The sequence below is a fragment of the Ascidia mentula genome, chromosome 7 (assembly GCF_947561715.1).
Source record: "Ascidia mentula chromosome 7, kaAscMent1.1, whole genome shotgun sequence".
Classification (NCBI taxonomy): Eukaryota; Metazoa; Chordata; class Ascidiacea; order Phlebobranchia; family Ascidiidae; genus Ascidia; species Ascidia mentula.
The window spans coordinates 2,144,693-2,160,863 of record NC_138572.1 but is presented as its reverse complement, the minus strand read 5'-3'; the positions used below and the strand labels follow the sequence as shown (position 1 = coordinate 2,160,863).

At 40.1% G+C, this 16,171-nt stretch overlaps 2 protein-coding genes across 4 annotated transcripts; one reads left to right on the top strand and one right to left on the bottom strand.

Annotated features, from left to right (window-relative positions):
* Nucleotides 1–3,459: 3,459 nt before the first annotated feature.
* LOC145908136 (uncharacterized) lies at nucleotides 3,460–7,173 on the top strand. 2 transcript variants are annotated; one of them, XM_082995330.1, is made up of 5 exons: nucleotides 3,460–4,133; nucleotides 4,343–4,354; nucleotides 5,074–5,179; nucleotides 5,440–5,592; nucleotides 6,024–7,173. In XM_082995330.1, the coding sequence occupies exons 1-5, from the start codon at nucleotides 3,669–3,671 to the stop codon at nucleotides 6,206–6,208; spliced, it is 921 nt and encodes a 306-aa protein (XP_082851456.1). In that variant the 5' UTR covers nucleotides 3,460–3,668; the 3' UTR covers nucleotides 6,209–7,173. The 2 variants fall into 2 exon arrangements, with proteins under 2 accessions (XP_082851456.1, XP_082851457.1); XM_082995331.1 differs by lacking the exon at nucleotides 4,343–4,354.
* Nucleotides 7,174–7,575: 402 nt separating this feature from the next.
* On the bottom strand, nucleotides 7,576–12,785 carry LOC145909208 (uncharacterized). Of its 2 annotated transcripts, none has more exons than XM_082996538.1 (5): nucleotides 12,442–12,772; nucleotides 12,194–12,360; nucleotides 9,067–9,202; nucleotides 8,689–8,992; nucleotides 7,576–8,067 (listed from the first exon to the last, which is right to left on the bottom strand). In XM_082996538.1, the coding sequence occupies exons 1-5, from the start codon at nucleotides 12,527–12,529 to the stop codon at nucleotides 8,058–8,060; spliced, it is 705 nt and encodes a 234-aa protein (XP_082852664.1). In that variant the 5' UTR covers nucleotides 12,530–12,772; the 3' UTR covers nucleotides 7,576–8,057. The 2 variants fall into 2 exon arrangements, with proteins under 2 accessions (XP_082852664.1, XP_082852665.1); XM_082996539.1 differs by lacking the exons at nucleotides 7,576–8,067; nucleotides 8,689–8,992; nucleotides 9,067–9,202 and adding exons at nucleotides 11,281–11,369; nucleotides 11,525–11,828; nucleotides 11,936–12,071 and having other exon boundaries at nucleotides 12,442–12,785.
* Between the last annotated feature and the right edge of the window lie 3,386 nt (nucleotides 12,786–16,171).

Here is a 16,171-nt window from a genome sequence, read left to right as displayed (position 1 = left end):
GTGAGCTTATTGACTAACCTGAAGATTGGTTTTAGCTTTTTCGCACTTTTTCGCCTTTTTCACGCGTTGCTATTTATCGCCGTGTTATAGCGTTTCACTTTACTTGTCCTAATGAAAGTCTGTTATACAAGGATTTATGTTTGTTTGAATGTATTTGCTTTGAAAGGATTAAATAGTTATGTTGTGTGATTTGCTTTCACAACATACTTGTGATATAGTTAGTTCAAACCAGAAATCTTACCAAGCAAGTAGCCTGCACTTAACTAAAAGCACCAGTAGTTTCTTCCCGCAATCCACTGTAGCAGCAGCAACTTTCGTGATCAGTGGTCACGCGTCATCCAAGAAAAATAAACCTAACGGCGGACGTTCGCATCCCCCGAAGTCGAATTAGAACCGCCACTCGAACAACGAGCGCCTTAGAACGACGTTTTGAAACGCGGTGATGGCACCGGTTGAAGAGCCCTTTATTGCTTGCGGTTATGACTATCTAGCCAGAGAGCGCCGTTCGTTCGGAATGCGCAAGGAGATGCGTTTTTTGTTTTCATTCGAGATTACAACTTCGATGGAAGGCAATTAGCGCGGCCGCTCGCTGTTGCAACACAATTTATTGCAATTCGAGTCCACAGGCGGCGCGTTTCTAAAACAAGATTAGGTGGCACGCGTTTTGTTGCGGCCGGCGGGTGTTCTGACTGAAAATTCGTGGGTTTGGTGAATGAAGGTGGACAGCAGGCAGATGGCTGGAAAGGGTGTGACGAAAGTAACAAGTCCGCTTGACAGATGCCAATGTTTTGAGCTGACAACTGGTTGTATGAGAGAGTATTTGTGTGTACGTTGTTATTTAACGAATAAAGCGTTGGTTGTTCTTAGAACGAACTTTTAAACTGACACTGACTTGAAAACCAGATGACGTAATGACAGCCGTCTATCAGTTGGTCACGGTTTGGTGCACAGGTGTACGTTTATGTGTAAATGTGAAATATTGTGTAATGCTTAGCGCCCATGGTTGTGATTGAGGATGGAGTTTCTTTCTGATTTGAATCCCATACCTTGTCTGCTTTACGGCTTGAATTAGAAACTTGGACATCGAAAGCTTGAGGCAGTTTTGGTACCTTACAACAGTTGGAATATGATTCGTCATGTTTTGTGGAATTTTTGTGAGGAGAAACAAACGTCCGCTCTAAACAACTGTAGTCTTAGTGTCGAAGTAATAAGTAGGTTTGTGCCGATGCCAAATTGCTACTTCTGGCGCATTGAACAGTGGTATCGAGGGGGCGCCCTTTGTTTGTAAGCACGGGTGGAAATATCAAAAGCATACTTTGCGGTCTAAATAAAGGGATACTGAGCAGTTAGTGAAATGAAGGCATATTTTCGGCTGCACACTCGTTTAAAAATACTTTCAGATTCGCCTCTATTCGATGAATCAAATACTTGCCATGCCGAAGGTATTACAATGGATAATGTATATCTTTATTGTAAAGCTTTGATGTGGACTGTTTGGTTTCCCGGTAAGTTAACTTTCACCGTATTTTATATGTTGGTTGCCTACACGGCAAAAAGCAAGTCATTCAATACTTTGCCTATCTTCATACTAAATTGTTGACTTATTCATCTAAATATTTTACTTTTAAACGTATAATAGAATTGAACGGGTCGATTTTTTGAAACTTAGCGATGAAAGAAGTTCGTTTGAATAACACAGCATAACTGAAAGCTATTTTTTCCACATGGACAAGTCTGTATGAATTTCTTGTTGGGTTTTGTTGCTTACGCGTCCCGCACCCACACAAAGGAGTATCACGCAATGTTTTTGACAAACCCATGTAAGATCTGCCTATGTAACCGCTAAAAGATTCGAACGTCTTTCAAACGCACGCCCCAGTGAGTTTGAAGAAAAATGTCACGAATTTGAAGGAGGGTGTGTTTCGGAAAAACCAATTTGTAAAATGTCGGGCTGTTCGGAATGCCTTCCGCTTGTTAACGCAATTAATTTTCCTCCCGAATTTCAAATTGTGTTTCTCCCATGACAACGTATTACACGAAATTATGTATCATGAATTTTTTTAGCTTTTTATTTTAATTGACGGAAAAATGGACAAACTGTTTGCTTTTATGACGTCTCTTTTTCCATATCACGATGGCTTTTTATTTAATTGACGTGTAAACAATGCGTACATACATGTTCTCTTCCCAGTCAAAACTGTAAAACAGAGGATCTAAACACACAACTACAAAGCACATATGCCGTTTAGTGAAAATGTATGAAATGTTATGGGGCATTCAGGTCAACTATACAGCAGATGGAAACGATACAACAATTCCGTTTTTCTCCAAAAATGTTGTTGCGAATTTAATGAGAGCTTATTGCGGTGTTGAATGAAACGCATGACAAACTTATGCAGTAGTGTTGGCGAATAACTTTTAATACATTTGCCAAACGGTAATACAGCCATTATTTTTACTAGGCTGTAAGCAACGACCATTAGATGTGAAGCTAACAGTAGTAATATTTCCCAAATTGACTTCATCACAAACGTACAGGACCATCTAATTTGCTGACACGCGGCTTGCCTTCGGGTGGGTCTCACTCCTAGATAGTAGCTGTAAGAGCAGTGAAAAATGTTTTGGGCTTAACGGCTCACCGCCTACCAGTTATTTCCATGCAAGTGGCGTCATTTTGGAGCGCGTTTTTCTCATGTTCATTCTGTCAGACGCTGCCAAATGCTTTCGGCGCGGCAGAAAACGAAACTATGTTGGTATTCGTCAAATCAGAAAAACATATTTCACCAAGAATAACCGCAGGTTTAATTTCGTGCGTGAGAATTAGAACTGCACAAGTTATCATGTTTTATTGAATCGTGTTTTCCTGCCGTTAAGTCCTAACCAGAATATATTTAGTTCCAATGGAGGTAACAGTGCAATGCGATGCGTTGACGGGCAGTGTATATAGGTACTGTTACTGTTGGTACATTTGTACATGCGTTCACAAGCAATGTGTTTATTAGAATGACGAGATACTGTAAGGAAGGGTATTTCTGTGGTTACTGTGAAGGTCGCATTACAGATAATCGACGATCAGATATCGCTTGGAGCTTAAATTACAATTTGTGTTTTAGAATAGGCCAGTCTTGGTATGTTAAAACCGCACCGTAAAAACCCATTTAGCTTACACGTACAAGGTAAACATGTTTTGGCGCGGTGTTTCCTGTAACAAATGGTTTTGAACTTGACGAATTTCTTCCACATTACGGTCTGTCACGGTCAACACACATTACCTTTCCAAGCGTGAAGGTAGGTTGTTTTGACGAAAGCGCGGTTTTCCTATGAAGAACAGATGCCCACGTACGCACTGGTATAGATCCCCAATGGCTGTGTTTTATTGAGGCAGCCAAAGCGACAAGTAAAGGAGCGGTTATTATTGTAGAGCGACATGTTGTTTCATGCCAGTCGGAGCGTGCTCTCATTGAGGTTTTTTTCCACGTCACAGGGCATTTTGTTTGCATTGTATAAGAACGTACGGACTGAGCGCTGTGCCAACAATGACTGGATCTGCCTAAAAGCCTGAGCCAATCCTGGAAAGCCATTGTATTTGCCACCCCCGCCTAACACCGTTGAGCATACTTCTTTCATCAAGACTCCGCTGAATATCACCAGAAAGCTTTGTTGCGACAATGAGCGACTACGACCGGCGTCCCTCCAGCGACCGGCGACATCACCACCACCGTTATTCCAGGGACAGAGATTATTCCGACGACAGCTACAGGCGAGAACCGCGCCGGGTACCTGGGCTTGTGACCGACCCTGCAGACAAGGAAATTAGGCGTGGACAGCAGGAGACAATGGAGCGTTATAAGACCGACAGTTATTACAGCAAAGATCAGGGCCGAAGCAAGATTACCAAAGACACCATGTCGCAACCATACAACGTGTCGTCAACACAACCCTACTATCCTCAAAGCCACAGAAATGCTTCACCTTTTTACAGTGGCACCACCACCAAAACCAAAAGGTCCTTGGGCATCAACCCCTCCTTGTTATCCTGCTTTGGTGGCATAGTGGGTGTAGGTCTAATCATTGCTGCTATCGTTATTGTCGACTGGTACGTCAGAGTGAGCATCAGTACTGATGTTAACGTGGTAAGCAAACGTTTGAAGCTTTCAAATCATTTTCAATTGCTTTTTTAGCTGGTAAAAACGGTAAACTTCGTAACTGGTTTACATTCATCAAGCGTTGTCTTTAAAAAATACGATGAGCGTTTTGGTGATGAAAATTTTGATAAAAACTTAGGTTTATTTATAGGTATTTGTCCTTAATCTAAAAACACAGTTTTACTTTTCTCATGAAGGTATCTTCGGGGGTGAGTGATATACGCTTTGCTTACATTACACAAATCACAAGCTTATTGCATTGCGAGTAAAAACTCCTGCCATTGCTTCTCTTTGATGATTATGATCGTATTGCTAACTTGTACCGCTATTGCTTATTAAGTTACGTCCCACTAATTTACTTGCATTCCAATCGCAAGCATGAAATTTGCTATATGTTGGCTTCACCAATAATCATTGGTAAACGGCAATATACAATGAATAACCTGCAATGCATCAGCATACGATTTTTTTACGACTTTTTTTAATTACAGCAGCTTAGCGCGTCACATCCTGTTTATTTTGTAATATTCGGTTGAGTTCAATTCGAATTTTACATTTTTTGTAACCTACTGCTTTATATTGCTGCAAAAGTTGACGACAATTTTTTTTGACTTTAATCGTGTGCAAATGCCATCTGAAAACAGTGAAAAATTAATGTTTTGTGTTTTGCCAACCTAACCTTACAGGCAACTACTCTAAGGCCGGGTCCACACTCACGCCTTGCGCCTGCGGATTCTTTGTTTATTTCAATGTCCCGAGCGTACGCCCGCACGCCGGCGTATAATGAAACAAACTAAGAATCCGCCGGCGCAAAGCGTGAGTGTGGACCCGGCCTAAAGTACAAGGACCATGTTAACATAATTAAAGTTGTTACTCTTGCACTTCGAAATTAATTCCGAAAAATCTTACGATGTTTTATTTGTTTTAGGAAATTACTACTGTCCACATCGGTCTCTTTCAGACCTGCACTTACACTGGAAACAACGCTGTACAATGTAGAACGGTGGAAAACTACACCGCAGCAACCGGAAACAGTAAAATATCAGTTTAAAAATGGCTTGTTGTTAAAATTTGCAAGGCTTTTAACCAAGGCTTTTAGCTCTGTCTCGTAGATAAAATTTGTTATTTTACCAAGGCTTTTAGATCTTAAATACTATAACATTAAAAGATCAAAAAGGTTTTCTGGGTCATCAGTCATCAAATTGTTGGTTCCTACAGTCATATGGGTCGTTGCAACATGCCGTAACGGTCAGATGACCAAGATCCACTCAAACGTGACATATTTGGTTTCCAGGTCTCTCGGACTTGGAACAGGCGTCCAGAGGGTTGATTATTATCGCAGTTGTGTTTGGGTTTACGGCAGTCGTACTCAGCATCATGTTCGGCATACGGAGATTTGAAAGACGTCGCGGGGCTTACTACACTGGGGCTGCCTTTCTACTGGCCGGTGAGCACTATGTCTTCAAGTGTGTGAAGTGTGATATACACTACATTACTGCCTAATGACCCTCACAAAATCACTTACTCTATCTGTTCGAAATCAGTTGCAATCATCGACATGATTGACGGTTTAGTATAGTTCGCATTAAATTTATGTCTCACTCAAAAAATGCCCAGCTAGCAAAACTTGTCGTCCTCAAAGCTAATTATGACGAAACATTTGAGCTTTCCGTTACGGTTTCCTTGCAAGAGATTTTCGAGATTGCGATGAAAAAAGTTCCAATTTAGTAGTATTTAAAAACAAAGTTCAATATGTGTCGACCAACATCAAGATCATAGACTACTCTCTTTGTTAAATTTGTCTGACTGCATTTAAAACTAAAACAGTGGGTTTCGATATGTTTGGGATCTATTTGTTTATTATATACTTTTCCGCAGGTTTCTGTGCTGTTTCCGCCATGGGCTGTTACTCCAAAGTTGTAGCTGACGCTATTGGCAGCACAACAGTCAGAAGTTCAACACAACCAGGCACTTCGTTCTACATCAGCTGGTTCGGCACAACCCTGTTTCTGATATCTGCCGTCATCTCCTTTCTCTCGAACGCCACCTCGTGGCGACCTTAGTTAATTTCTCGATTCACTGCTGGGCGCTGGGGAGATTCACGTGCTGTCTGGCGCTCTTTCGTTGAACCTATGCAAAACTGAGCTTACGACCTTGGCCCTGGGTTTATGGATTTAAATTCAAATAACAAAGGTCTATTGGTACACGCAGCCAATAATCGAAAGACTGTATTTATTTAAAAAGTTTGGAGTTTTCCGCATAATATTTTGAAATGACATTTACGAAGTCAGGAAACATACTTCTTTTCCGGTGCTCGCTGTCTTCGCATTTTTGCGTTAGTTTTTGCTTTTATACGCTCATAGTTCTTCACAGAATACTTCTGGTTTACATGTGTACAGTCGAATTCCACGTCGTGATTTTTGTAAACCGTCTGACCTTGCATATGATCATGATAATATTATAGTTCCATTTGGCCAGTAGTAGGTTTCACATACAACCTTTCGACCGGCAGAGCCTATTTGTCAAGGTTTAACTAAAAGGTAGAACAGCTTTTATCATTTTATTCTGTTCAGACGTTGATATAACTTTCTTTCAAACATTGCGAGAAAATCGTTTAATGGAACATTTTAACTTCAGGTTGTTTTGCCTTTTAGGTTGTTTCTATTTCATCTAACTGATGTAAAATTGCATTTTTGTAGCCTCTTCACTCGCGTAACTGTAATGATTAACAACACTGCCAGTTTTCAATTGGTGGGGAATCCTTTAACGTCACTGCTGCCGCAATTACACGCTACACTATATGGAAGATGTAAACTCGGAGAATTGTTACTTTGTATATCTTCAAGCTTTGCTGTCACTTTTGTTCATCCATATTTTGCAATTGCCTTATATAGAAAAATCAACATAGATCTTCGCTGTTTGGTTTTTCTGGTATGTAAACACGTTTTCCAGGATTCAATGACTTTTTGTTGTTTTGAAAACTCTGCAGTGAAAATAAAAGAAGTTGCAATGTGTCATGCCACAAAAATAGTCTGTAACTATTTTCCAGCTGTTCTGCCGTGAGTTATAAACATGCGACACACTAGCACATCTGTTATATTCGATTATAGTTTCACAAAAACACCAAGACATGCGACGACTTAAAATTTTCCGAGCTGTTACATGTGTTTTGCAAATCGTTGTTCTTAGACTCGTGAAGTTTTTGTTGAAATTCTCAATAATTGGGGACATGTTTATCAGACAATATTAAAAAACATTCTGCACCATTTTGCCGCAATCACGTCACAATTAGGTTTCACTGAGAACTCCTGTTGCCAGACCGGCGAATATTACAGAGGGTTAACATAATGGATAGGTTAGGCATAACCTCTGTCTCCTTGGGTTAGACCACGTAAAGAAAACAAACAACAAGGTTCACATAAAACTGGTTGAATGAATGTTTTCGTGTGTTTTTTCCTATACTTTGACTCTTATAAAAAATCCTTTAGTACTATAAGCTACTTAACTTTTATTAATGTGAGAGCGATATGCAAAAATGTTTGTCAGGAGCAGACATAAAACAGCAAAGATATTTGAAAAGCTTAAAACAACAAATCAAGTTAATCAAGCAAAGTTATACAAAGCAATTTAACCGCAAAATTTTGTGAATAGCATTCTTTGACTGTGTATTGTTACAAGCGTTGAAAATCGTTTCAATAGTTCATTGAGAGACACAAATATGATGACCAAGAGGCTCTGCTGAAATTATTACCGTGATTATCCTGCAGAGTCTACATATCAGATAAAACATTAAGATTAAAACTAAAGTGGAAAAATAGAGAAAGTAGCAATGCTTGGAAAATGACATGGTCTGTGGAAGACTCCAATACGATATGTTGCCTTGTACAAGAAAAGTTGTATCCTAGAATTTCTTCAGTAGGTTCTGGTAAACAAAAAACAAAACATAAACTGTGGTAAATGGCTCACTGGCATCGCAGCCAAGCGATATCAAAGCCAATCTTTATGAAGACATTGCCTTTCCAACGGGATTACAGGATATCGCCAGTTAGGCTGAATATATTGTGGACTGGTACACTAAAGCATACAACTTGCCAGGTGCACATTTTGAACGATACCAACCACCATAATCAAAAAAACCGCATCCCTCACATAAACTTAAGGTCGCCTAACAAGTTTTTATTAGTTTGCGCACCAGTGTATCTCGACCACAATAAAGCAACTCTAACCGCCGAGTTCTCACAACCGACAGAGCAGAATCCTAGGATTGTGAGTTCTAACCTCACCAAGAGCATAATTTATCGCATCTTGTTCCGACTTATCAGGAAAAAGCGGCTTTGACCTAGCTTCGATGCGATGCCAATGAGCCGTATGATTTGTTTATAATAGCTTGGGAGTAAATGCCTTTGCAGTTGGGCGATCCAGCATTCTCATGTAAAAGCATGCATTGTTTTTGCAATGTTTTAAGTAACAATGTTCCACTTGGCAAATTCGTTTGTACAAGAAGAAAAGTTTTAGCGTTATTCACTATTTCAAAATTACGTACGTGGTTTCTTCAAAGACGATTTGGTAAACTTGGTTTGCCCAAGTTCCCCCCTTTCCAGAATCGCCGCAAGCAGTGCTCGCACCATATTTCTTATAGGTATCTATTGCATCACGTGATCCAGCGCACCAACCACCGTGCTGCAACGCAAAGACATTGTATCCACGGGAGTAGGCGGCTTGCACACATTTGGCGATCGCTTCTTCACGTTGTAGGTAAGGTCCGTCCAGAACTTGCTCTAATCCTTCAAGGGTGGGGGTGGCACGGCTCGCAGTGTCAGTCCAACAACCCAAGTTGGAAAGTGTCACTAATATATCAAAATATCAGCTTAATCCTTAACACAAACCTACTAGTAAGAGAACAATTAAAAATATTTCTTACCATTTGAAATGCGGATGATTTCGTAAACTTGATTTCCCCAGGGTCCACCTTCTCCGTCAGTTGCGCAAGTTGTGCTTCCCTTGTACTTTCTGTAAGTGCTTCTAGCTGTAGCAGAACTCGCACACCAACCTCCATTCTGTGATTGAACATCATGTTATCACTTGCATGATTTAGGAAAGTAACTACGATCTTGTTGAAAATTAGAATATTTATTTCAAGGAAATATACCTGAACAGCGAATACGTCATCTCCATTGTTGTGAGCGACTCTGGCACATTTGGCAATCGCAAGAATCGAATCTCCCTCTCTTGTAGGGATTGCTCTGTTAATTGTATCCGTCCAACATCCGATATTATTGTAAGTAACTGAACAAAATTTGATCGGAAAGTTGTTTGTGCGAAGTGGAAATTATATATATACGACTTACCAGGGTAGTAGTTGACGCATGCATTGCAGAAGGTATAACAATGGCAAGAAAGATGACAATTGTGGTCTTCATGGTGTTGGAAGCAATTCTGCAAACGAGATGCTGATGATTGGTTTCGTATAGTAATCAAAGTTAAGTTAATAGTTCGTGAAACACAAAACAAAAAATTGGCACTTGCTTGCAATAATTTGCATGATTTAGAGACATATTCGATTTGTCTTAAATCAACTCACCTTTTGTTTCCTCTTCTAATGTTGTTCCTTGCCTTTATTACACGAATAAAGTAACAACAGAGACACTGCGTCTTATATACCAGTGTTAAGGTTTTTTCGTTCGCTATGATAGTCAGGTCGTACGACATCCTATCCTGTTAAGTCTTAGATTTAATGTATCTGATAAACGTTCTGCAAAACTTTCTCGCTCAATTTATCGTTTATTCAATCCTTTTGGTACGGACAACTCGGCAAAACTATCATTAAATATAGCTTATGGGAAGGTCGTGGTTCGCCTGGAAAAGTGCGGGTTTGAAATCACCGAAATGATACTGAACTAATAACTTCACCTTTTGGAAAGCCGGATCAAGAAATGTTATCGTTGTAACAGAAGTATGTTTCACAGTCGTTATAATGTGGAAGAGGTGTCAAATGTCACCAGCAGGCTGCTTAAAAGCAATGGTGAGGTGGATTATTCAATGTCACCCAAATTGTGCATTTTTTGTTGCACAAATGCAAAGGTGATGCATGATATAATATCATAAATCATGTGTTTTGCATGACTTTCTTTATTCGTGTGAATAAAGTAATCAACACTTCAACAAACTTTTGATATTTTCGACAACAAACACTGTAAATATCAAAGAAAATCAGCGCAGAAAATAAGGGTGCCCCATATTCCGTTCACAGCAAACATGAAGTCCTTAGCAGTCATTTGTGTGCAAACTACAAGAAAGCTGATAGCTTGCAGCATATGTTTGCAGCAACGTTGCTCGCACGAAGTTTGCGGCAAAATCTCCAGATTACCCTCCTACCGTTTCGTTGGTTTGTGAAAGCAAGTCATGCTGAAAACCTCAACTGCGACAAAATTGTTTTCATTAAAAAGGGGCTGTGAAGCAAGTTTCGTACAGCATAACATTGGCTGGCCAAAAACGTTGTAAATACAAACTAGAGAAGAACAATTGTCTGAAACCATTTGATTGTTTTGTCAAAGTGAAATTTTACTTACAATCAAAAATTACCATGGACAATATATTGAAGCAGGTTTAATTTTAAATATGTTTAATCAGTTTTTGTGAGTTACAGAAAATGTTAAAGATATGTCGCTTCTACATTTTTTGGCAACTAATATGACTAGAGCATGTCCAAAAGTGTTTAGACGTGCAAAATTATCACTATAAACAGCGGTTCCATGACAGCTGAAAGTTTTGAGTGAAAAAGTAAGGGCGTGCTTATCAGACATTCTGCGCCGAATTCGGACCATTTGTTCACGTTTTATTCACATAATGCTTTTGCGTATCTGAACTAAATTAAATCAACTAAAATCAAGAGGGTCCAAGTACACCACGACCGTGGACAGTTGCTAACCACTGATGTAGATAATGGGTTTATTATTGGCATATGCCTGAGTTCAAACTGAAGTACAGTTTTTTATCAGATAGCTGTTTTACATTCGTTGTTTACGATGCTTTCCGGCCAAGGTTTCCACAGACCCCAGCACGTAAAACCTTACAAAGCAATATATGTGCAAAAACGCACTTTCTGCAGCTTACAAAGCAGTTGTTAACTTCCAATGTTTTTTATTGTCACATACAACACGGGATAAAATATATACATGGGATGATTTTTCGTGTCATTGCAGCAGTTGTCTCACTCAGTATGTTCTAAAAATAGGAGAAATCATGATAGTGGTTTAAAAATGGAAGTAAAAACAAAAATAGAGTTTATTGATGTGATTGTACTGATGAGCAGTCAAATAATAAACAAAAATTCGGAAAAGCTTCTTGTTCAATACTTTCAAATATGAATCGTCACTTACGTGGTAACTTCAATGTCGATGCGGTAAACTTCATTTGCCCCAGGTCCTCCCTTTCCAGAATCGCCACAAGCAGTGCTCGGGCCATACTTCTTGTATGTGTGTACTGCGTCACGAGATCCAGCGCACCAACCACCGTGCTGCAACGCAATGATGTTGTATCCACGGGAGTAGGCGGCTTGCACACATTTGGCGATCGCTTCTTCACGTTGTCGGTAATGTCCGTCCAGAACTTGCTCTAATCCTTCAAGGGTGGGGATGGCGCGATTTGTAGTGTCCCGCCAACAACCCAAGTTGTCAAGTGACACTAATATATCAAATAAAAACGTCAATATACTAATCAATTACACAGTTGCGAAGGTGGGGATAACTTGTGATATATCCCTTTTGTATCTTTTTTAGCTAATTTTTTACCTCGTGAAATGCTGGCGATTTCGTAAACTTGATTTCCCCCAGGTCCACCTTCTCCGTCATCTTCGCAAGTTGTGCTTCTTCCGTATTGCCTGTAAGTGCTTCTTGCTGTGGCAGAACTCGCACACCAACCTCCGTGCTGCAAAATAACGCAATGTTACCCCATAGTTTATGAAACATATCAAATATTGCAACTTTCATGATATTTCCATCCAAACAGCTATCGCGCAATACTAAGTGACGTCGTTTTAGGATATTAACCTGGACAGCAAATACGTCATCACCATTGTTGTGAGCGACTCTGGCACATTTTGCGATAGCATTCACTCTTGCTTGGTAACTTGCTCCATCAAGAATCGGATTTCCTTCTCTTTTAGGGATTGCTCTGTTAATTGTGTCCGTCCAACATCCGAGATTGTTGAGAGTAACTTGTAAAGCAAAATCACATTTGGTAAGCACAATTCCTAGCCCTTTCAGCATTTTCCCAACCATACATAAATTGACAATACCTGGATAATAGTTGACTGCGTGACATGCTCCAACAAAGATAAACAAAAGGGTAAAAGTCATCGAATTCATCATTGCCCATGTGCTCATTAATAAAAATATGAAATAAACTTAAGTATTATTTGTTGTTGCAATCTAGTTGGAACAGTTACAAATGGTCCATATTGCAATGACAACAATAGAATGTGGATGTGCAGATTCTTTTGTCTGATTCATTGTGGTAACATTATTTTCATTAAAGAAGCAATTTCTTGTTCTTTGTCTTGCGCCATTTATGGGAAGCAAGCGTGTCCCAACCGTTACAAAAAAAGAACGCATTCTCAATTGTTTGCCAAAGGCTGATAAATGGACCATTTACTCCAATGAGTGCATGTAGGTAAACGAACAGGGCACCGCAATTGAATGTTGTTGAAGACACGTAAAGATGCTACACCCAATGTGACAAGTGCTACATTCAGGACAGAATGTGTGGCATTCAGCCAATCCACAGGGCATTTTTAATCCGTTTGCAAGGGGAACATAATATTTTTTAATTTTTTATCATTTGCAGTTCCAGATTGATTAGCATTCGGAAACAGCAAACAGCAAACATGCCATTATGTCAAATTCACATGACTAAATTACAAGTGAAGAAATGACGCCGATTACGTTCGTGTTAGTTGTAATTAATTTTTTTACGTGCCCAGATTTCCTATGCCAAGGGTGTGCACAATCCGTTAGACCACAAATCTCACTTTTTTTTCCTACAAATCAATCTATCTATAAAAAGAACAATTATAGTCCTGCAAGGTAATCGTTATTTTTTTATATGTATATCAAGTTAAATGTATTTTGATAAACGTGCATGCAAAAATTTATAAGTTTAGCTAGGAAAGACATTATATGCCTTGACGCGTGATTTACTGTATCGTTATTCTCATTCCACTTCTGTCAGACTTCGCGTCCGCTGGTAAACATTAGTATTGCGGCCGTATTACCCTCCTTTATTTTCTCTCATCAACTATATCATGAACTAGGAGGTAGTTTCCCTGTCAATCATTGTTGAAAGTTTTTGTTAAAAGAGGGTGGAAGTGCAAAACATCTATGGGTACAGTGCAAAGGCGTCCACTTGGGTACTGAAAAGGCTGTAACGGGACCCTTTCTAAACGTTTTGAACAATTGCGAATGCACACCGGACAATCATTCGACCAACGCACAATATTCTTTCGAAAATACGGTCCACTGTGAACGTAACGAAGCGCATTCAAAGTTACACGAGGACTGTGCGTGTAATCATGATAAGCGTTAAACGCAAATGTTTGTGATTCCTCGTTAGGCAAAAGTACATGGTCCAAAGAGCCAGGAACATCACTCATTATTAGTGAACCATTAGGAAATTTTGAAACCTGTGTCGATTACACATGTCGATTCGAACGAGGATATCAAGACGATCAAGTGACAGTGCAGAAAGGGAACTAAGTGCGTGTAAAGTACAAAAATGTCTTTGTGTCTAAAGTAGAAGTCTCGCAACCCTCTCTACCGTAATAATCTGCAACCACATTGTCACATCCCTTTACGTGTTGCACAAATTCTAGAATTTGACCAAGTCAATCCCTTTGGCGACCAGACAATCCTTTTAAAGGCGAATTACCACCCTGTATAACTTTTACCAAAGGCGCATGATCTGTGTGAATCGTGATATGATTACTTTCAAGGTTTATCCGAAAAAATTGAAGACCCAAACGTAAGGCCAAAAGCTCCCTGGCAAAGGTGGAATAGCATTTTTGCGACTTATTAAAAGCCTAACCAAGAGGGCCCATTTTGTTGTCATTTTTTTTGAGGATTTTTCAGGAATCGCTAAAGGCAAAGCTAACGGATGAATTTCATCAGCAGAGACACCTGTATCTAACAAAAATGGTTGCCGCGTCACGCTATCCGTGACAAATAAATGTTCACTAGCGTTGGTCATATAGCTAACACAGGATGTAGTTGTGCATTATCAAACAAAGGCAATTGAAGGCGAGACACACCTGTAACTGCCTCGCCCGTGGCTAGTTTGTTTTGGTAAGAACCCCGGGAAGAGAAACTATTGTAAGGTCTACAAAAACGATTCACCTGACCAATCGAACCCAAAAAGCGACATGGGCGCTTACTAGAACTGAAGTTTGAAACCAAACAATCCTGTTTGCTGTTGCGGCCATATTGTCCACCTCGGCCAAATCGTGCACTGCCTCTGCCGCCACAGCGACCGCGACGAGCCAATGTAGAATAAATCTCCTCTCCCGTATTGGAGTCCAAATCCCACCCGTTGACCCTGAGGAGTTCCTTGAGAGCACGTGACGTAGCGTAAACTTTCTCTCTGACAAAAATAACATTTTCAACGAGATTGATTATTTCTCGATAAAGACCCTGGGGAAATCTGGCCGGTCGAGTCAGCGTAATTGTATGGGCCACTGCTATTACATGTTTTTTGCAACAAAACCACGCAATTCCGACAATAACTCAGACAAATCGTTTATATTAGCGGATTTATCAACATATTCAAACTTACCGTTCTCAAATTGAGCCACCAATACCTTTCGTGCAGGGTCAGAACCACGTTCACATGTTCACATTTAGCAATAATGCTTGAAGATAACTCTGCAAAGACGAGTTTGTATCTGCCGTCGCCATTGAAGTCATCAACAAATTCTAGGTCGTTAGACCCATCTGCTGTAATGCGCGCACATTAAAATTAATCAGTGTCCTTTCCTGGAGTTGCACGTGTTAATTGTGGAAAATTTTTGACTTTAGTGGTGGTCGCTGCAACTCAACGCGGCAGTTCAAATTTCCGCAGACGAAAGAAGTTCGCCCGGGCCCGCTACCCGGACAGACGATTTTCCCAGTCGCGGGCGGCGTCAGCACGTCGCCCTCTACCTCACCAACCAAAGCCTGCTTTATTTCCGGCAGTGCATTTTGCGACACCATGGCCAAATAAGGATATAAATTTGATTCATGAGGGGGAGCTGGAACATCAATAGACTTTACTTCCCCCTCGGGAACATTTGCGACAAACCGTGTGCCAAGAGCAACCAATGTCGAAGTGCGCACCAATCTATCATCTTCGACTGTTTTTGCAAGGCCTGTAACTCGGCATCCTTAGCAACTTGAGCCGGTATCAATGCGAAACTGTTCCTCCATATCCCGCGTTAACAAACGAGATTTTTCCAAAGCGAGCAAATTCTGAAGCCAATTCGTTATTTAAACGCTCAATCTCAGATACATAATTCTGGGCCTGATCACGTCTTTCCTGCAAGGAATCGCTCATACCCTTACTAGACGAATTAGGTTTAGAAGAAGAAAAGACAGAAGCCAATTTATCCATCTTAGTCGCGTATTTATCGAATGCAAAAACAACCACAAAAAAGAAAACTTTTCCTCAAAAGTTTCCAAACCGAAAAATTTAAAATTTACTTCCAACACAACAGGCTTCGGCAAAAACGCTAAAGCTCACTCGGGGACACCAATAAATGTTGCAACCTATATGCCAAATCTTGCATTAAGCTTTTGACATAATGTCACTCATGAGTTCTATGTTGTGTTTTCTAGCCTGACTTCAATTGCAAACCTGATATATAACTATGCCACTATTTATTACCTGAAAATAGCCAGCGAATTACCCATAGTTGTTCCACATTCGATATACAAGTTCAAAGATATAAAAAAATGCAAGTAAAAATTGGCTGGCGATGCATGCGAGTACACAATTTTATG

Excerpts from the sequence above, each read along its gene's own strand:
- LOC145908136 (XM_082995330.1), top strand. The coding sequence starts at position 3,669 with ATGAGCGACTACGACCGGCGTCCCTCCAGCGACCGGCGACATCACCAC. Across the intron at positions 5,180-5,439 it reads CACCGCAGCAACCGGAAACA|GTCTCTCGGACTTGGAACAG; the intron begins GTAAAATATCAG and ends TTTGGTTTCCAG. Across the intron at positions 5,593-6,023 it reads GGCTGCCTTTCTACTGGCCG|GTTTCTGTGCTGTTTCCGCC; the intron begins GTGAGCACTATG and ends ACTTTTCCGCAG.
- LOC145909208 (XM_082996539.1), bottom strand. The coding sequence starts at position 12,529 with ATGAGCACATGGGCAATGATGAATTCGATGACTTTTACCCTTTTGTTT. Across the intron at positions 12,361-12,441 it reads CGCAGTCAACTATTATCCAG|TTACTCTCAACAATCTCGGA; the intron begins GTATTGTCAATT and ends TTGCTTTACAAG. Across the intron at positions 12,072-12,193 it reads ATGACGTATTTGCTGTCCAG|CACGGAGGTTGGTGTGCGAG; the intron begins GTTAATATCCTA and ends GTTATTTTGCAG.